The sequence below is a fragment of the Oncorhynchus tshawytscha genome, linkage group LG04 (assembly GCF_018296145.1).
Source record: "Oncorhynchus tshawytscha isolate Ot180627B linkage group LG04, Otsh_v2.0, whole genome shotgun sequence".
In the NCBI taxonomy this organism is placed as follows: Eukaryota; Metazoa; Chordata; class Actinopteri; order Salmoniformes; family Salmonidae; genus Oncorhynchus; species Oncorhynchus tshawytscha.
In genome coordinates this window covers 24684795-24705654 of record NC_056432.1, presented here as the reverse complement: position 1 = coordinate 24705654, position 20860 = coordinate 24684795, and the positions used below count along the sequence as shown (strand labels likewise).

General features: G+C 44.8%; 1 protein-coding gene across 10 annotated transcripts in view; it reads left to right on the top strand.

The window, feature by feature from the left end:
- The window catches only part of LOC112248363 (nuclear receptor corepressor 2), a 195439-nt gene that overhangs the window by 136491 nt on the left and 38088 nt on the right, over positions 1–20860 (top strand). For 9 of the 10 annotated variants that reach the window (XM_042320513.1, XM_042320512.1, XM_042320510.1 and 6 more), the window contains exons 16-22: positions 1434–1594; positions 5519–5581; positions 12012–12154; positions 12355–12493; positions 15291–15705; positions 16987–17110; positions 17550–17787. In XM_042320513.1, coding sequence (XP_042176447.1) covers positions 1434–1594; positions 5519–5581; positions 12012–12154; positions 12355–12493; positions 15291–15705; positions 16987–17110; positions 17550–17787 — 1283 coding nt within the window. The remainder of the gene's footprint in view (positions 1–1433; positions 1595–5518; positions 5582–12011; positions 12155–12354; positions 12494–15290; positions 15706–16986; positions 17111–17549; positions 17788–20860) is intronic. The other variant, XM_042320511.1, reaches the window with a different exon arrangement.

The window sequence follows — 20860 nt, the reverse complement described above, 5'->3', positions numbered from 1 at the left end:
AAACCTGTTTTCGCTTTGTCATTATGGGGTATTGTGTGTAGATTGAGGGAGAAAAATTATTTAATCCATTATAGAATAAGGCTGTAATGTAACAAAATGTGGAAAAAGTGTTCTGAATACTTTCTGAATGCACAGAGATACGAATGCAGGCAATGCTACGTGTTTCACTAGATATAAATGGTCCTCCTCTTGTCTATTTCATGTTTGGGTGTGAAAATTATCGTTTGTAACCTCAGATACTGCATATCTGACGAAATACGGTTTCACTGTGAGCCCTAGCTCTTGTGTTGTGGCCATGTTTAGATAACGTGTCTTAGATTCTCTGTATGATTTTCAGTTCTTGCTGTGACTAATACGTTTCTTGTAATTCAGCAGAACTCTAGCCGATCTCTTGCGTAATCCTTCTCCTCCTACTTTTATAAACAGCTGTTTTCCTGTTTTTCTTCTCTCACTCCCAATAGGCTACCAAAAGTCACATTTTTAAGATTCCTTACTTATTTTATTTTTTCGATGGGAGGAAAAGTGATATGATTGACAGCCTAGCAACACCGTTACTGTACTGTCGGTTGCTACAATAATCCAGCAAGTCTCCAGAGCTGGGAGCTCCAGAGTGTGTGATCTGCTGTGTGATGCTGCCTTGCCCTGGCATCTCTGTAGGCACAGTTCCAGCGTGATGGAGAGGAGGATGGTGAAATGTGTCAGTGCTGCTGAGCACTGCAATCTATGTGAGCAGTGGAACAGCACTCACTCAATGCAGTGTTGTTGTCTTCATGAGAGTCACATGTTTCACAGGGAAGAGCAGTGAAGGATGGAAGTCCATCATCATCATGTCCAATCTTCTAGTGACGCTCCCAGCTCTCTGAATAGAGGTTGGACAAGTTGGAGTTGTTCGGTGCTGCTGACAAACAGAACAGTGAACAGGAGTTGTCCTGCCTGTCTGAATGAGTGGTGTTGATCATGATGAAGCATCTTCAGTGCTTCCAGTACTTGGGCTGAGGAGAGCAAGCAGAGGAGTCCCTGACTCCCACTGCCCCTGTGGTGGCTGCCTGTAACCCCTGGCACAACTGACACTGCTATATCTGGTGTGCAAGGTAGCAGGACAGGGCCGCCTTAGAATAATGGACCAGGTGAAAATGAATGGAAGAACACCGGCTACAAAATCACTGTATCTGTTAGCCTGCCATTACACTGCCGGGATATATCGCCTTGTTTGCAAAACTCCAAACTACTCTCTCCTGAGCCTTGAGGCCTGTGTGTGCGCGTGCCTGTGCACGTCTGTGTGTGCTTTGGCACATACTGTAGTTATTTTCAGTTTTTTAACCCAGACAGACCTCTGCACTTTGTCAGGTTTTAAGTTAACAAACTAAACAGTAGACGTGCAGGCAGTGAGGAAGAGGGTAATCATGATGATGTGACTGACACTCTCCCTGCAGGGACGATACCTCTGGTGAGGACGGGGAAGACAAAGAGCCCACGGTGGCCTTAAAAGGTCGACGCACGGCTAACAGCCAGGGCCGGCGCAAGGGCCGCATCACCCGCTCCATGACCAGCGAGGTGGAGGAGACCGCCACGCCGCCGCTCAGCGGTGAACTCGGTACGTCTCACACTACTGCTATAGTCTACAGTGCCACATGTCTTTCACTGCATCTTCACCCACTGCTCTTTTCACCTGACTACATTTTCATCACACAACTCAGAAACCGAAAGAGCCAGGGTCTCTTTGAGCAGAAATATTTAACGTCTATATTTTGGTCTGAAATGTCGCTGATTGGCGGTATGTTTGAAGGAGAAATATGGCCATGATATTGCTGAAGCATGTCTGTTTAGTAGGTCCACCTGATTTAATGTGAACTGAGCACATGAACACTCCCGTCATTGCTGTGTTTATTTCCCTTCTGATATCCCACACCACAAGGGTGCACTGTAGATCTGTCTCAAAACAATTTGACACACGTGCACCGAATACACACACACCTAGGCCTGGAAGGTGACTTTAAGATCATTTTTGCCTAAACAAGAGAGAGCCAATAAATTGATACTTAATGAGAAAATACCAGGGATGCTTTAAGAAATGAGGAGATGGGAATCTCAATGGCCAGTGAATGGAGGAACGTACAATGAACCTACATAAATGTATGTAGTTCAGTCCTTGAGCTGTTCTTGTCTATTGATGTTCTGTATTGTCATGTGGACCGCAGGACCGCAGGAAGAGTAGCTGCTACTTTTGCTAATGAGGATCGTAATAAAATACCAGCAGACTGTCGATCAATCGCGTTCACATTGTTATGCTGCGTCACGCGGTTGCTAAGATAATCATCACGCAATCCCTTCTAAAAGTCAGATTGAGTCAGTGTGCTTATTTTCCTCAACTATGTAATGTCACGATTTCAAAGCTATACGATATTACAGAGAACAAGTTAATTATCTCACATCTCAGAAAATATTTGTAATGTTGTGCTTTTTGTTTACGTAATTCATGCTAATGTTGTGCTTTTTGTTTACGTAATTCATGCTAATGTTGTGCTTTTTGTTTACGTAATTCATGCTAATGTTGTGCTTTTTGTTTACGTAATTCATGCTAATGTTGTGCTTTTGTTTACGTAATTCATGCTAATGTTGTGCTTTTTGTTTACGTAATTCATGCTAATGTTGTGCTTTTTGTTTACGTAATTCATGCTAATGTTGGGTTTTTGAGCGATTTTTGTTTTATTTTTATTTCACCTTTATTTAACCAGGTAGGCCAGTTGAGAACAAGTTCTCATTTACAACTGCGAGCTGGCCAAGATAAAGCAAAGTAGTGTGACACAGACAACAACACAGAGTTACACATGGAATAATCAATAAACAAGCCAATTACACAATAAATAAGTCAATGACACAGTAGAGAAACAACAAAGTCTATAGTGGGGAGAACAAGTATTTGATACACTGCCGATTTTGCAGGTTTTCCTACTTACAAAGCATGTAGAGGTCTGTCATTTTTATCATAGGTACACTTCAACTGTGAGAGACGGAATCTAAATCAAACATCCAGAAAATCACATTGTATGATTTTTAAGTAATTAATTTGCATTTTATTGCATGACATAAGTATTTGATCACCTACCAACCAGTAAGAATTCCGTCTCTCACAGACCTGTTAGTTTTTCTTTAAGAAGTCCTCCTGTTCTCCACTCATTACCTGTATTAACTGCACCTGTTTGAACACGTTACCTGTATAAAAGACACCTGTCCACACACTCAATCAAACAGACTCCAAGCTCTCCACAATGGCCAAGACCAGAGAGCTGTGTAAGACATCAGGGATAAAATTGTAGACCTGCACAAGGTTGGGATGGGCTACAGGACAATAGGCAAGCAGCTTGGTGAGAAGGCAACAACTGTTGGCGCATTTATTGGAAAATGGAAGAAGTTCAAGATGACGGTCAATCACCCTCAGTCTGGGGCTCCATGCAAGAGCTCACCTCATGGGGCATCAATGATCATGAGGAAGGTGAGGGATCAGCCCTGAACTACACGGCAGGACCTGGTCAATGACCTGAAGAGAGCTGGGACCACAGTCTCAAAGAAGACCATTAGTAACACACTACGCCGTCATGGTATAAAATCGTGCAGCGCACGCAAGGTCCCCCTGCTCAAGCCAGTGCATGTCTAGGCCCTTCTGAAGTTTGCCAATGACCATCTGGATGATCCAGAGGAGGAATGGGAGAAGGTCATGTGGTCTGATGAGACAAAAATAGAGCTTTTTGGTCTAAACTCCACTCGCCGTGTTTGGAGGAAGAAGAAGGATGAGTACATCCCCAAGAACACCATCCCAACCGTGAAGCATGGAGGTGGAAACATCATTCTTTGGGGATGCTTTTCTGCAAAGGGGACAGGACGACTGCACCGTATTGAGGGGAGGATGGATGGGGCCATGTATCGCGAGATCTTGGCCAACAACCTCCTTCCCTCAGTAAGAGCAGTGAAGATGGGTCGTGGCTGGGTCTTCCAGCATGACAACGACCCGAAACACACAGCCAGGGCAACTAAGGAGTGGCTCCGTTAGCCAGTCTCCAGACCTGAACCCAATAGAAATCTTTGGAGGGAGCTGAAAGTACGTATTTCTCAGCGACAGCCCCGAAACCTGAAGGATCTGGAGAAGGTCTGTATGGAGGAGTGGGCCAAAATCCCTGCTGCAGTGTATGCAAACCTGGTTAAGAACTACAGGAAACGTATGATCTCTGTAATTGCAAACAAAGGTTTCTGTACCAAATATTAAGTTCTGCTTTTCTGATGTATCAAATACTAAGGTCATGCAATAAAATGCTAATGAATTACTTAAAAATCATACAATGTGATTTTCTGGATTTTTGTTTTAGATTCCGTCTCTCACAGTTGAAGTGTACCTATGATAAAAATTACAGACCTCTACATGCTTTGTAAGTAGGAAACACTGCAGATTTTGCAGGTTATCAAATACTTGTTCTCCCCACTGTATATACAGTGTGTGCAAAAGGCATGAGGAGGTAGGCAATAAATAGGCCATAGTAGTGAAGAATTACAATTTAGAAGATTAACACTGGAGTGATAAATGAGCAGATGCTTATGTACAAGTATAGATACTAGTGCGCAAAATAGCAGAAAAGTCAATAAAAACAGTATGGGGATGAGGTAGGTAGATTGGGTGGGCTATTTACAGATGGACTATGTACAGCTAGCACCCAATTGACTCCTATTCACTCCTTGGAGTGCACTCCCCTTCCCAGAATTGCCCAGAATGCACCACATGGCTCATTGACAATGTAGGGCAACGTACATAATGGGCGTTAATGCGACTTTCCCCTTCTAATTTCTTTAAAGTATCCCGAACGTACTCATTAAGGCAGCAATACTCATCTGTCTCAGCTTTTTATTCTCTCTGCAGTTTGCAAGGCTGCCTTTATATGCATGCACACACACACGCTGTAGCTGTAGGCGATTAGGGTTTTGATGTTTCAACACTTCAGTGAGTGGTTGGTTGCTCCTGCTGCTGTGGGTTTGTCCCTGGGAATCCCCAGGTGGCCTGAACCAGCCAGAGGGGCTCTGTTCTGATCAGTATCTCTAGTGTCTCCTCTCACTGTTACTGGGCTTGTTTCTCCGTCCTCGCCTGCTGTTATTGTGCCCGTCACAGCCCTACAGAGAGGACACAACAGCACTGAAACCACAGCTCCTCTCCTCTTCTCGTTTTCTTTCCTGTCTTCTCTTCTGCCAGGGTCAGGCTGGTCCCTACTGTAGACAGTTGGAACAACCACTTATTATGTCCCTAATCATTAACTGACTTTCTCCTCTTAAACTAACAGCCCCTGTCGACCGGCTCTACTGTGCTGCACAAGAAGCAAAGACAACCCTGCCCCCTAGCTTTTCTCTTTTCTCTCTCTCTGTCTCTCCCTCTCTCTCTCGGTCAGTCGCTCGCTCGCTCTCTCTGTCTACTTGAGACTCCCCTCCCCCTCCCTCCTGCCCGCTTTCTAACGTGGTGGTTCTGCTTTTATCCTTTCAGCCAATCTGGAGATGAATGAGAGCTCTCGCTGGACTGAGGAGGAGATGGAAACCGCCAAAAAAGGTAAAGAAAAATCGAACAAAAAACAAGTTACCTCTGTGTTTGAAATACGACCCAGCAGCGCCATTGTCATTCAAAAGAAAACTTTCCTTGTCAAAGAGAAAACCGCCCATAGAATTAGCTTGGCAAGGTTTTCTCGAAAGTGGTGACAAGTGCATGTGCCTGTGACTTCCTGTCAGACGGGCTAGGCTGCAGCCACGTGCTGTCTGTCTGTCTGTCTGTCTGTCTGTCTCTGTCTGTCTGTCTGTCTGTCTGTCTGTCTCTGTCTCTGTCTGTCGAGCTCCACTCTGCTGCTCCGCTGCCTGACCCAGGGCTGTGTCCTACACGCCTGCCATGGCTGTTTCTAAAGCCACTGTAAAAGTCCCACCCTCTTATCTTTGGCTAGAACAGCTCCAACTGCAGAAGTCTGTTTACTCTTTACATGGCCTGTTTATTGTCTTTGACTGAAGATTACCCTGGCCCCGCCTGGCCTGTGGGTCCTGCAGAGAGAAGGTGGCTGTTATTTTGCCTGTCTTTTTGCTGTGGTGTAGTTGTGTTGCGTGTGCTGCACACAGCTCAGTCTACAGCAGTAGTAGGTAACTAGATTCACCTGCAGAGTGTATGGTCGATGGGCCACAACGTAATTATAATAACTTGTACTCTGCAAATTGACCACAACTAAGCCCAATAAAAGATTGTATTTGACAATAACAATCATTCCTTAACTTGATTACTTTGAGACAAGATCACATATGTCTCTTTTTTTATGGGAATACTTTTTTTTTTAGGGGAACAGATTTCCTCAAAAACTTTCCCGAAAAACTTTGGGGGGGGCCCCCCCAAAAAAATACCTTGCGGGACGGTTTTGGCCTGTTTTGATGACGTGTCATGGATTCTCTGTATGATTTTCAGTTCTGGGTATGACTACTACCTGTCTTGTGATTCAGCAGAGCACTTGCTGATCTGTTGTGTAATACTATTTTTTCGAAAGAAGTTCCTTTATCACCATGAATGTGCTAGTGAAGGGAGAAATCCTATGCAGCAGACACCCAGTCATTCTGTCTCGTGGTGTGGTGTTGTTTCTCCTGCTGCTGGCAGTCTGCAGACTCTGTCTCGGGGGGTTGTTGTAATGACTGGCGCTGGCCCTTGAACATGGCCCTGAGTAGTAATCCTGCTTAATGTCTTCAACTCCATTCTCCCGCACTGGGATTAGTGGGCCGCTGCATCCCAGGGGATTAGTCCTGCAGCCCAGTGGGAGCTGGGCTTCTATGAAGGGCTTATGTAACCACAACCACAGGGCCCCTGTCTGGGGGGGAGGGGATCTTTAACCCCCCCACCCCACTCCACCATTGCTCATCAGCCAGTAACCATGCCTGCCAAAAGGGCTTCCCCCTCCACGGCTCCTCATATGTAGAGTAGCCCACCAGTCCCAGCCCAGCCCCGCTCCCCTAACCCTGGCCTGAATGTAATGCCAACCCGAAAGTCAAGGTGCACACTACACTTCCAGGCGCTTGACCTGTATATGTTTTAAGAGGCTTACCTCCTCATGCTAATGTGTTTGTCCCCTTGTGCTAAATAGATCTGAATAATGACATTCATAGCATGGCAGCATTTCAGCGTGGCAGTGCCAGGAATCCCCCATGGGATGGCAAGGCCACAAACTTCAACGGGTTGCCCTTGTCTTTCCTGGACAAAAAGCCTGGCATCTTTAACAAGGGATTGTAGAACTTTGTTAAGTCTCCCTCCCTTGTCCTTGTATATCCCTTTTAGTGTGTGTGTGGTGTGTGTAATTAAGGTAGGGCTCTGTGCGCGCCTTAGTTGAACAATTTAGGAGCACCCAAATACATTTAGGAGCACAATTAATGTATTTGAGGGAGAGTTTTTACTATAAGAAATTATTAAAGGTTCATATGAATAAAAGTTTTTGGGAGTGTGCCATGCTCAATCAAGTACAATGTACCCTTAAATATTTGAGTCACTTAGGTGAAAGAAAAAATGTTCAGCTGCCCCTTTAAGGGGCGGGCCAGTTATGTGGTGGGACCAATCATTTATATATACACTAGAGGACTGACAAGGGCAATGTTTTGAAGCCACCACACCTCCGTCTTGACACTCATCCTCCATTGTAAAAAGATATATATTTGGGAAGCAATAAAAATGCATTTATTAATGTCTAGATTCATTTTTGACACATTTATTATATTAGACACCTAAAAGCATACTTTTCAATTATGTTATTTGAGTTAAACAGAACAAATAAACTAATATATAACATACTAATGTTACTGTCCCCACTACAACTAAATACTTAAATACATGTAATTTTGTAATGTAATTTACATGTAATGTAAATACTGTAGAATTCCATTCATTATTATGGAGGACTGCTCCTACTGGGGAGTGCCAATATGGCAGACTGGTGGCTTCAAAGGTTCTCATCGGCCAATAAGTTACATCACAAATACAGGGTATATATACATCATTGGGTGGGACACCCAGGTCTGTCTGTGAGAGAAGATTCTCTAACGTCTCTTCTCTAGCAGTTGAGCAAACTCAAACTAACATTGAAAACAACTTTTTTATTTATTTTACCTTTATTTATATATGTTTTTTCTCATTGAGATAATATCTCTTTTCCAAGAGAGACCTGTAAACAAAACGATGTAAATAACCAAGAAACAGGAGTCAGTCACGTTTAGTAGACTTTCGGGTAAATTCAACCAACTTCTATGCCTGTGCACTTTTTAAAATGAATCTTTCAGCACTTCACTCACAGTGCGCAGAGCGCCCAAGGCACTGTTGCTGCTCGAGGTGAGATATATATGGGACTCTAGTTCTTTGTGTGATTAGCTACCAGCAATGAAACAAAATGGCAGAAATACCCTTTTGCTGTATAACACAACTCGCACATATGCTCATACGTTACTTTTTCAGTTCACACACATCTATTTTTAATGCGGAAATGCGATTAAAATGGTCGCACTGTAGAGCCAGGTAAGGGTGTGTGTGTGTGTGTGTGTGTGTGTGTGTGTGTGTGTGTGTGTACTCGCTCCTTGGCTAGTGTTTGTTATGTAAGTTCTCTAATCTGGCAGGCTTACTTGGGCAGCCAGGCAGCTGGATAATCGGGTCGCTCCCTCCATGCCTGCGGTAGTACTGTACAGGTCCTTTTAAAGGAGTAGTAGGTAGAGCTCTCTCTGTTGTGTTCTGCTGTGCTCTGGACTGTTGGAGTGGATCAGACCAGAGCATTCTCACCCCTTTCCTCTCGCGCTCCAAACTCTCTCCTCTGGCCTCCCAGTCAGTGTGTCCTGAGATGGCACAGGCCCAGATTGGCAGGAGCTGTGGAAGATTATTATTTATTTTTTTCATTTTCGCTCTCTCCCTTTCTCGGTGTTGTTGTAGACTGGAGAGGGGTCACATTCAGGATGAAAAGCAGGTCAGTCAGGAAAAATGTGAAACCCTTTATGCTTTCTCATGGTATCAACATCATCTCCCCCTTTCTCTTCCTTTCCTCCATTGTCCCTCTAGCTCAACTCCCCTGCTCTCACTCTCTCTCCTCTGTTTACCCTCAGACTAGCTGTGTATGTGTTAGAGAGAGAGTAAGCAAGCGAAAAAGAGAGACTGAGGGAGGGAGGGTGTGTGTGTGTAGGTGTTAATGTAGGTGTTAATGTAGGTGTTTATGTAAGTGTGTGTGTGTGCGTGTGTGTGTGTGTGCGTGCGTGTGCAGCTCTGCCTGCTGGCAGTGAGAGTGAAAGAGGGAGGGAGGGGGAGTGAGAGAGGGGAGAAAAAAGGGAAAGATAGAGGAGAGATCAGATGAGGGGAGAGAGGCTGAGCACATAGCACCGCCCCACAGTCCCACTTTCCTGTGAAAGTCCTCCCAGACAGCAGCCATTGGGGAAAGACCCGGCGGAGTACAACGGACTAGCCCTGACGGAGAGCGAGCGAGAGTGTGGGGGAAGTGAAAGGGCGAGGAAAAAGCAAGGGAGAGGCAAGACGCAGAGCATGTGCTGTTTTGAGCATGTCAACCTGACACTGGCTCTAGTATCAGGCCAGCAGGAGGGGTGTGGAGGCTGAGCTGGAGCCTAGCTGTTTTCTTTCTCTGCCCCTCTGGAGTGGAATCACTACCTGCCTTCTCCACAGAGATCAGACTGCTGATAGCGTGATACAGACCAGGGGCACGAGGGACAGCTGGAGTGACAAGCACATGAGAAGGAGGACACTCACCCCCCGGCCCTGACTAGGTGTTGATTGTGCCATCGATGGGAGGAGCTTTTATGAAAATGGAGGATCGTAATTGGTTGATTGAGTTTGCCACCTGCTCTAGCTGAGCAGCAGCTGATTGGATGCCTGCTTCCTCTTGTGTGTTGCTCCACTGGCCAGGACCTGAGGCCAATGGAACTGGAGCTGCTTGGGATGGTTTCTGTGCTCTGGTTAAACTGAATGGACTGGATCTGTGAAAGTGAGTCGTAACAAAGTGACCCTTGACTTCCAGTGAATTAATTGCAGTGTTATTGCTTCAGGTTCACTGGGTAGAGCAAAGTGTGTGTGTATATGCGTTCTTGTGTTTGTGTGTGTGTGTGTGGTGTTGGTGTGGCACGTAGCAGGGTGTCTGGCTGGACTTGTGTGCTCTGGGCTCAGTGGGCTGTCTCCCTGCACCCCGGGACAAGGCTGTAAAAGGTTAATAGGTGTTGATCACGTGTTCTTCTCTCTTGGAACGAACCTGGTCGTCCGGCCCGCTCTCTCTTTCTGTCTCTCACATCTCTCCTGCTTTGCCTTCCACACCTGTAATTAATATTTAAAATGAAATACCCAGTCTAGTTTTAACACTTGATGGGTTGTACATTCACACAGGCCCTGAGAGGGAATATGACAGTCAAGCCTTGGACTGAGGTAGTGTTTGTGTGTATACAGTCATGTGAAAACTTAAGTACACCCTTTGGAAAGTGGTCTTTTTGAAATGTATTTATTATATTTGGACACATGGATATTTGAGCTAAATTTATGCAATTAAAATAAACAAAAATGTAATTTCCTCAAGCAGGAAAAATTAGGATCAGGTGCACCAAAACAGGTGCAAATGATTAGGAAATAATTAGAGTACCTTGGGAGGGTCCAGCCTTCCATAAAGATTAGAAACTTGGTCTGGTTTTAACCATATGAGGAGGTGGTAAAACACCATGCAAATATCAGAAGACTTATCCGAGGCCCTCAAAAGACACATAATTGATGACCATGAGTCTGGGAGTGGGTTACAAATCCATTTCCAAGCAATTCGAAGTACATCATTCCACTGTCCAACAGATCATCTACAAATGGGGAAAATTCCAGAACACTGGCAGTCTATCTAGGACAGGTCGTCCCACCAAATTCAGCCCAAGAGATGACCGAAAGGTGCTCATAGAAGTCTGTAAGAACCCCAGGGTAACATTAAGGGATCTACATGCCTCTCTTGCCACAATCAATATCGAAGTGCATGAGTCAACTGTCAGAAAGAGACTACACAAACATGGCCTACATTCACCTGCTGTTGAGGTGGTACTTTTAACCTGTAGTAAACTTTTGTTGGGTAAATAAATAAAAGATGGATAGGAGATGGTGCAGGCTTGGTGCTTTGTAAAGTGTTGTCTTATTGTGTGGCTGTTAGATTGTTAGATTGTTGTTCTACTGCCTCCGTTTGGAGATATTATCTTGGGAACACATGTCTAAAGTTTTTTGTCCTAGGAAGTTGTTCAGTGGGTCCATGCCCACTGATAACGGAGCGTGGCCTGGCCCACGAGAGTCTTTCCTCGTGCCAGAAGCTGTCAGGCTGGCACAGGAAACAATTGGGCGTTGTAAGCTCCTTACAGTGGCTACTGTTAATGAGCTGCCCTTAGCTGACTGGACACTCTGGGCTTGTTCCACATTGCAACCACCATTGCAGGCGACTGCCGACTGACTACTCTACAAATCACCTTGTATCATAAGTAGCTACTCATTATTATTTGTAGATCAATCAGTCACAATTTACCCACAATGCATCACGGATGCAGTCAACTCGAACGTGCTCACTCACTCACTCACACAGTAGCAGTGTGGTCCCAAGACAGGTTGATCTGTCTCAACTTTGGGCACAGCAGGGCTTCTAGGCTTTTGTGTAAGGCACTGTCATGTGGTTGACCGGGAAAAGCACCAGTCTTTATCAGAATGACCCCAGCCCAGCGATGAGAATTAGGGATGTCATTAGTTAGATTGATATGACAGGTTCAGCTAAGAACAACACATGGTGTGATTATGCAATTTGACAAAACTGTTGAGCTGGAGGGGAGGGAGGAAAATATCTTGGACTCAACTGACAGATGTTTATTGACAGACCGTCGTTCTTCATGTAGTAAATTAGATTTAAATTATTATTCTATGTAATAAAGTCCTGGCCTGTCTGCATGTGCTGTAGTCTAATCCTTGTCCATGTTTCTTCCAGGTCTTCTCCAGTATGGTAGGAATTGGTCAGCCATCGCCAAGATGGTGGGCTCCAAAACTGTGTCCCAGTGCAAGAATTTCTACTTCAACTATAAGAAGAGGCAGAAACTCGACGAGATTCTGCAGCAGCATAAAATGAAATCGGTAATGGCTCATTTTCCTTTCTAGAACAGTTAAATGATCAACTCTTTCAAAGGAAACCTATAGTCTGACCTAGTAATGCACCTATCTTAGTGCAAGCCATTCCTCCTAGTTACAGACAGCAGTAGGCACATTTACCTTGTGGTTCTCATAGCGTGTTGTTCCCAAGCTGCGGTATTTAGTGTGTGTTGGGTTTCACCCAGGAGAGAGAGCGTAAGGCGCGGCGTAAAGGCAAAGCTCTACAAAGTGAAGAGGCCAGTGCCCCGTCTGCTGCCGAGGAGGAGGAGATGGAGGGCTCCGGGGCCAGCGGCAACGAGGAGGCGGCCCCCGAGGATGGAGAAGGTAGGAACAACACACAAACTTACAATAATCAACGTCATAGAGGACAGGGAGCCATTGTCAGTATACCGTCCATAAGCACTTTCAGAATACTTCCATGAACTTGCAATCACTCATTCACATGGACTGATTAGAAACCAGCCATGTACACTTTATGTTGAAACTAGTTTATGAAACCGTTTTCAATCAATTTGAAGGTTATGTTTTTATGATTACGTTATGTGATGACAGTATTTCTTGATTAGAAATATCTGGAGTGCCTTGAGTGCTGAAGGAAGAATTAAGTGCAATATGGACTTTTAACAGCATCACAATAATGTCTGTGTAGAACATGGAGTTGAATGTGATTTTGAGAATACAAAGACTGCAATCATCAAAATGAGATTCTGACCATGGGTGCATGGGAATTCAAAGCACTTGGCTAAGACATTCATTATTTAGAAAAATACTTTTTTGCTCTGTATCAAATATTTCCACACATGTGGTCTACATACCAACATCTGCGTTTTTAATTCTAGAATCTTCTTTTGGATCCTGGCTGATTGCTCATATTACTGGTAGACTCATTTAAATACCCTGGGTTGATAACGGCCCCTCAACTCACTTTAGGCCAAATTCGCAATACTGTTAACTGTTATTGCTCGTCGTTTCTAGTATATTAGTAACCTTGGCATCTCAATAGCTCAGTCTTTGCATCTAGAATCAATATTTGTGGGAATACTTCAACAGATTTTGGCTAAATTCCTGGTGATTTGAGTATTTTTGACCCAAAATTAAAATGACATAAAGTGCATTTGGAAAGTAATTCAGACCCATTTACTTTTTCAACATTTTGTTATGTTGAACATTTATTAAATTGTTTTTTCCCCTGAATAAATCTACACACACTACCCCATAATGACAAAGCAAAAACATTTCTTTCCCCCAGTCCCTGCCACTGAAAAACTCCCACAGAATGATGCTGCTACCACCATGCTTCACTGTAAGGAAGGTGATGAGCAGTGCCAGTTTTCCTCCAGACGTGACTGTTGGCATTCAGGCCAAACAGTTCAATCTTAGTTTAATCAGAACAGAGAATCTTGTTTCTCATGGTCTGAGAGTCCTTTTAGGTGCCTTTTGGCAAACTGTAAGTAGGCTGTCATGTACCTTGTACTGAGGAGTGGCTTCCTCTACCATAAAGGCCTAATTGGTGAAGTGCTGCAGAGATGGTTGTCCTTCTGGAAGGTTCTCCCACCTCTACAGAAGAGCTCTGTCAGAGTGACCACCGGGTTCTTGGTCACCTCCCTGACCAAAGCCCTTCTCCCCCTATTGCTCAGTTTGGCCAGGCAGCCAGCTCTAGGAAGAGTATTACTGGTTCCAAACTTCTTCCACTTATGAATGATGGAGGCCACTGTATTCTTGGGGACCTTCAATTCTGCAGAAATGTGCCTCGAAACAATCCTGTCTTTGAGCTTTACAGACAATTCCTTCAACCTCATGGCTTAGTTTTTGCGCTGACATGCACTGTCAACTGTGGGACCTTATATAGACAGGTGTGTGCCTTTCCAAATCATGTCCGATCAATTTAATTTACCACAGGTGCTCCAATCAAGTTGTAGAAACATTTCAAGGATGATCAATGGAAACAGGATGCACCAGAGCTCAATTTGGCGTCTCATAGCAAAGGGTCGGAATACTTATGTAAATAACATATTTCTGTTTTTTATTTTCAAAAGGCCTGTTTTCGGGCCTCCCGGGTGGCGCAGTGGTCTAGGGCACTGCATCGCAGCGCTAGCTATGCCACCAGAGACTCTGGGTTCGCGCCCAGGCTCTGTCGCAGCCGGCCTTGACCGGGAGGTCCGTGGGGCGACGCACAATTGGCCTAGCGTCGTCCGGGTTAGGGAGGGTTTGGCCGGTAGGGATATCCTTGTATCATCGCGCACCAGCGACTCCTGTGGCGGTCCGGGCGCAGTGCACAGTGTTTTCTCCGACACATTGGTGCGGCTGGCTTCCGGGTTGGATGCGCGCTGTGTTAAGAAGCAGTGTGGCTTGGTTGGGTTGTGTTTCGGAGGACGCATGGCTTTCGACCTTCGTCTCTCCCGAGCCCGTACGGGAGTTGTAGCGATGAGACAAGATAGTAATTACTAACAATTGGATACCACGAAATTGGGAAGAAAAGGGGGGTAAAATGTTTTATTTTTATGTAAAAGCCTGTTTTCACTTTGTCATTATGGGGTATTGTGTGTAGATTGATGAGGGAAAAAAACTATTTTATTTTATAATAAGGCTGTAACCTAACAAAATGTGGAAAAAGTCAAGGGGTCTGAATACTTTCCGAATGCTACATATTGCCGACCCCTGATGTAGTAATTTGTTGATATACCTATAGTCTCAGTTACCAGAATAGAGCTGGGAAGTCCCAGGGTATTTCCTCCACGTTCAAAATTGGTTTTGTGTTCTCCCTCATTGTACAGTGAAAGCCAATTAGGTGGAAAATGGCATTTTGAGAAATCTGGTTTTAGAGAAAGATGGGGCACAAGAGAGAGGGAAGTGAAAGAGGACGAGGATTTTACATGATAGCAAGATGGTACCGATAGACATGGTTGCCCTGTTCATGGCTCCTAAGCAACTTTGCTGTATTTTGTTTTATTACTGCACTGTTGGATTTTGCTACACTCGCAGTAACATCTGCTAAATATCTGTATGCGATCAATAACATTTGATTTGATTTTGATGTACTAGATTACTACTCAGCTAGGCAGCCAATGTAATATCTGCGGTCTTTCATTCTTTATCTGTCCTTCTCGCTCTCCTTTACCAGGTGGTGCTAACAACAGCTCTGACACAGAGAGCCTGCCCTCTCCGCGTTCCTCTGAGGACAGCAAGCCTAAAGAGGAGGGTAGTGGCAGGTCCAAAGCTGGCTCAAACTCTGGGGACAAGGAGGCCTCAGGTTCCCACATGGGCCAGCGAGGAGATGAGAAACCCCCAGGAGAAGTGGGGAAGGCCATCAAGCAGGAGGTGAAGACAGAGGCAGAGGAGGGCAGCAAGGAGCAGCCAAGTGAATCCACAGACCGAGACATGAAGCCCCCCACTGCAGATGCAGAGGAGAGCAAGAGCTCATCCAAGAGCTCCAAGAGGGACCATGGGCCCAAGACGGGCTCCCACGCAGACAGTGACTCTAGTGCCACCTGCAGCGCGGACGAGTTGGAGGAGTTGAATAGTACAGAGAAGAACAGGTGGGGGCTCAGGACTAGGTGGGATAGGGGGATTGCATGTGAGGGCTCAGGGCTGGGAGGGTTGCATGTGAGGGCTCAGGGCAGGGCAGGGTAGGGTGGGGTTTCATGTGAGGGCTCAAGGCTGGGTGGGGTAGGGGGGTTGCATGTGGGGACTCGAGGCTCGGGGGTGGGGGGGTTACATGTGGGAGCTCAGGGCTGGGTGGGGGGGGTTATAGGTGTGGGCTCAGGGCTGGGGGGCTGTTCAAATTTTATTTGTCACACATACATTTTTAGCAGATGTTATTGCAGGTGTAGTGAAATGCTTGTTTCCCCACTGCAGCGAAACCTACATCTGGACTGGGGAGGGGAAGAGTGTCACTAGTGTTATTCTGTATAGCCCTAAGATGTCAAGCAATTTGTGGCCAATACTCTACAACAATCATCAACATAAACTCTATCTGCCTTTGTGAGTGTGTGCATATGTACTATAGCTGGGTGATATGAACAAAACCCTTTTAACGATAACTCTAAAGATATGTTTTTAACATTTAATGTGCACACAGTTACTTTTTCATATTACCCTTAAAACCACCACTACTACAACTTTAAATTCTGAAGATCAGTTGTCCTGTTAGCTGTCGCCTATATTGACAGACTTCACCTTTCTCTTCACCATCAAACAATATTGTTCTAGTATAGGCAACTTGTCATTATCGATATCAGTAAAATGTCCTCATTTTGTATGTACCTGCGTGCTTCTGTCTGAGTGTGTTTGCCTGCAAGCGCAAATGTGTGTGTCAAAGTTGTGGGCTGACGGCTTGGGGGAGTGGTGATTCGTCCTGCAGTGTTTGCATGGTATTTGTTCTGTTTTTTCCATGACAGCAGACTGCATGTATTGGCAGAGCCTAGGGAAACGTTGCCCTCTGTGCCAAAGAAAACAATGGGAGGGAGTGTGTGTGCTCCCCAGTCTCTTGTCTGTGTGTGTGTGTGTGTGGCAGAGTATCTTTGTGGGTTTGTATGAGTGTATCTGCGAGTGGGGGATGGGTGGTTAGGCATGTGGGATGGAAACACAATCAGAACCTCTGCTCTCTTTGTGTTTTCATAGTGCGAGATTCTGCTCCAGGTCAATCTGTGTTTATTGGGAAAGCAAATAAGAGAATCTGGGTTGTGGCCATATTAAGGAATGCGTGGGACATCCATTGGCATGCTACTGAATGGGGAACTCTGTGTTCTAGTTACTTCTCTCTCTTGCTCTCTCCTCTACTTCTCTCTCTGTCTCTGTCTCTTTCTCTCCCTGTCCAGGATGACGTCTCCCAGCCGTCCCAGCCTGCTGAACTATGCTCATGATGGGGTCATCTCCTCCCCCCTGCAAAAGCCCATGGACCTGAAGCAGCTCAAACAGAGGGCTGCTGCCATCCCCCCTATTGTGAGTCTTACCACTTTCTGTGTGAGTCAGTGCATCCCCCTCTCGTTACATGCCAGGGCCACAGCCTGTATCTTTGTCTCCTCCATCCTTGGAAAGCATATGGAAGCCAGCCAGGTAGAATCAGTAACAGATAAGTCATTGGATTAGTCCAGCCTGGTCATTCTACCCCCTAGTGGTATTAAGGCCAGCCCTCCTGTAATGACAATACTGCTTCTTACACAGATAACAGCATGGCGAGTAAAATGATGAAGCCCTATCATATTTGTATTAGATAAGCAGGCCAGCTGGAGGAGAGGGGATACATTGACCCAGAGGAGAAACGAGGTGCCAGGCATTAGGGAAAATAAGAGGAACCGGGTCATTAGATGTGGGATCTCCCGGGTGTATATTGTTTGTATGTGTATCTGTTGCTCACCAGGCTTCTCTCCTGTGTGTGCAGATGCCCCAGATGCCGGATGGTGGACCTCGGGGTGGGTGTAGTAAGGCTGAGCTGCCCCCCCATGCCCTGGCTCTCTACCAGCAGCAGATCACCATGGCTCATGGAGAGTCCTCCCAGGAGGCCAAGCAGCATGCAGGTCAGCCCAGCAAACAGCACCCCTACCCAGCGCAGGGGGACCCCCATAACATCAGCAGCCCCCGAGTCCACCCACGCAGCCCCTCCGCCAGCGACAAGGACGGTACGAACATCAGCCCTCTCTCTCCCTAGCTCCTCTCACCCTCCTGCTCAGTCTAAACACAACTCCCTCCTTCAGCTAAACTGTTACTTTGATTCTATGTTGCTATTGTTTAGAAGCTCCTGGTAGCTCTGGATGATTCCATGCTTACTTGAGGACTCTGTCAGTTCCACAGTGTGTTGTCTAAAGTGCTGGTATTGATTGTTGGGCTCACAGTCAGGTATAACCATGCAGCAGGATCTGTGTTAAGTTCAGTCTTGGATATCATTGTGGAGTAGTGCTCCATGTGAGTTACTAGACCTATCCAGACCTAGTCTTATTTAGAAGTTAATTAGCAGATGTTTACACAAAATTCTCCACTGTTGAGCTGGAGTTATAAATAGTCAGACAGACATGGAGGACTGAAGAGTTTCCATCTGGGGATTCAGGCTGCATGGACATAGGGCTGGGCGGTATACCGTTTTATGCGATATACCGGTATTGATGCACAGACCGGTGTGGGTTTTTACTTTACCTTCTATAACGGTATTAGAATTTTTGGTTTGTTAAATGTGATATGTAGTGTGTGACGTCCATTTTTATAGTTTACTTCGCTACTTGAGTCATCTCTCTCCACTCTCTCTCTCTCTCTATGCTGCTTTCCACACAGACCTAGCCATGGTTCCTGTCACTCAAGGAGAACATTTGATGTTCCTCGACCATGAGACACTTGCGTTCAGTCTGCATGGTCAATGCAGCACATGCAACAATGTTGATGACAATGATGCAGTTGTCACTTTGCTTCTTAATATAAATCTACCAGCATTCTATAATTACACTCTTAGCTTGTGTTTCTTACATCTGCAAACAGCTAGTTTAGCAAGTTATTCCTAAATCTTGTGAGCCGCTGATTGTTAGCCGCTAAAGCGAATGGCTAGCTAGCCAATAAATGTACTGAGTAAAAGCAAACGTAGCTAGCTAATACAGCCTGATAATAATAGTGATGGTGTAGACCTAAATCAGCATCTTATTTGTGCAACAGTATCTTCTAGATTAAAGAGGAATACGCAAAACAAGAATATGTTTGCTACATGAAGTAGCTAAGAGAGAACATTCAATGTAGCCAAAGATTATAGGGTCCCCTAGGAAACACCTATCAACACTTTAGTTCCTACCCTGTCATAATAACTCCTCCCTGGCATTTTCATTAGTTGTCATGTCAAACAACACTGTATTAAAAGTGTGCAATATTATAACAATATAACTAGAATAGACACATTATTTCCATGATTCCAACAGTTAACCCAAGTGTTTTGCTCTAAATCGCAAGTCAAATTGCAACATTTGGTGAAAAATAAGGCCCAGATTGCTTGCTCATATCGTGCAGCCCTACGTGGCAGTGTGGAAATTATGTCAAATGCAGAAATTGATGGAAATTATTTTAAAAATTGTGTTGAAGTTGAATTGAACAGTATAAAACAATCAGAATACATACACCTTAGCCAGATACATTTAAACTCAGTTTTTCACATTTAACCCTAGTAAAAATTCCCTGTCTTAGGTCAGTTAGGATCACTACTTTATTTTAAGAATGTGAAATGTCAGTAGAATAGTAGAGAGAATTATTTATTTCAGCTTTTATTTCTTTCATCACATTCCCAGTGGGTCAGAAGTTTACACACACTCAATTAGTATTTGGTAGCGTTGCCTTTAAATTGTTTAACTTGAGTCAAATGTTTTGGGTAGCCTTCCACAAGCTTCCCACAATATGTTGGGTGGATTTTGGCCCATTCCTGCTGACAGAGCTGTAACTGAGTCAGGATTGTAGGCCTCCTTGCTCGCACACGCTCAGTTATGCCCACAAATTTTCTACGGGATTGAGGTCAGGGCTTTGTGATGGACACTCAATACCTTGACATTGTTGTCCTTAAGCCATTTTGTCACAACTTTGGAAGTATGCTTGGGGTCATTGTCCATTTGGAAGACCCATTTTTGACCAAGCTTTTAACTTCGTGACTGATGTCTTGAGATGTTGCTTCACTATATCCACATCATTTTCCATCCTCATGATTCCTTACATTTTGTGAAGTGCACCAGTCCCTCCTGCAGCAAAGCACCCACACAACATGATGCTGCCACCCCCGTGCTTCACGGTTGGGATGGTGTGGTTCGGCTTGCAAGCCTCCCCCTTTTTCCTCCGAACATAACGATGGCCAAACAGTTCTATTTTTGTTTCATCCGTCTAGAGGACATTTCTCCAAAAAGTACGATCTTTGTCCTCATGTGCAGTTGCAAACCGTAGTCTGGCTTTTTTATGGCGGTTTTGGAGCAGTGGCTTCTTCCTTGCTGAGTGAGCGGCCTTTCAGGTTATGTCGATATAGGGCTTGTTTTACTGTGGATATAGATACTTTTGTACGTATTTCCTCCAGCATCTTCACAGGGTCGTTTGCTGTTGTTCAGGGATTGATTTGCACTTTTCGCATCAAAGTACGTCCATCTCTAGGAGACAGAACGCGTCTCCTTCCTGAGCGGTATGACTGCTGCGTGGTCCCATGGTGTTTATACTTGTGTACTATTGTTTGTACAGATGAACGTGGTACTTTCAGGCGTTTGGAAATTGCTCCCAAGGATGACCCAGACTTATGGAGGTCTATAATTTTTTTCCGAGGTCTTGGCTGATTTCTTTTGATTTTCCCATGATGTCAAGCAAAGAGGCAAAGTTTGAAGGTAGGCCTTGAAATACATCCACAGGTACACCCCCAATTGACTCAAATTATGTCAATTAACCTATCAGATGCGTCTAAAGCCATGACATAATTTTCTGGAAATTTCCATGCTGTTTAAAGGCACAGTGATACAGGGAATTATAAGTGAAATATTCTGTCTGTAAATTCTTGGAAAAAGTACTTGTGTAATGCACAAAGTTGATGTCCTAACCGACTTGCCAGAACTAAAGTTTGTTAACAACAAATTTATGGAGTGGTTGAAAAACTAATTTTAATGACTCCAACCTAAGTGTATGTAAACTTCCAACTTCAACTGTATGTGTTGCCATCCTAGGGTCACGCACTACTCATGAAGCAAATTTAGAACTTTT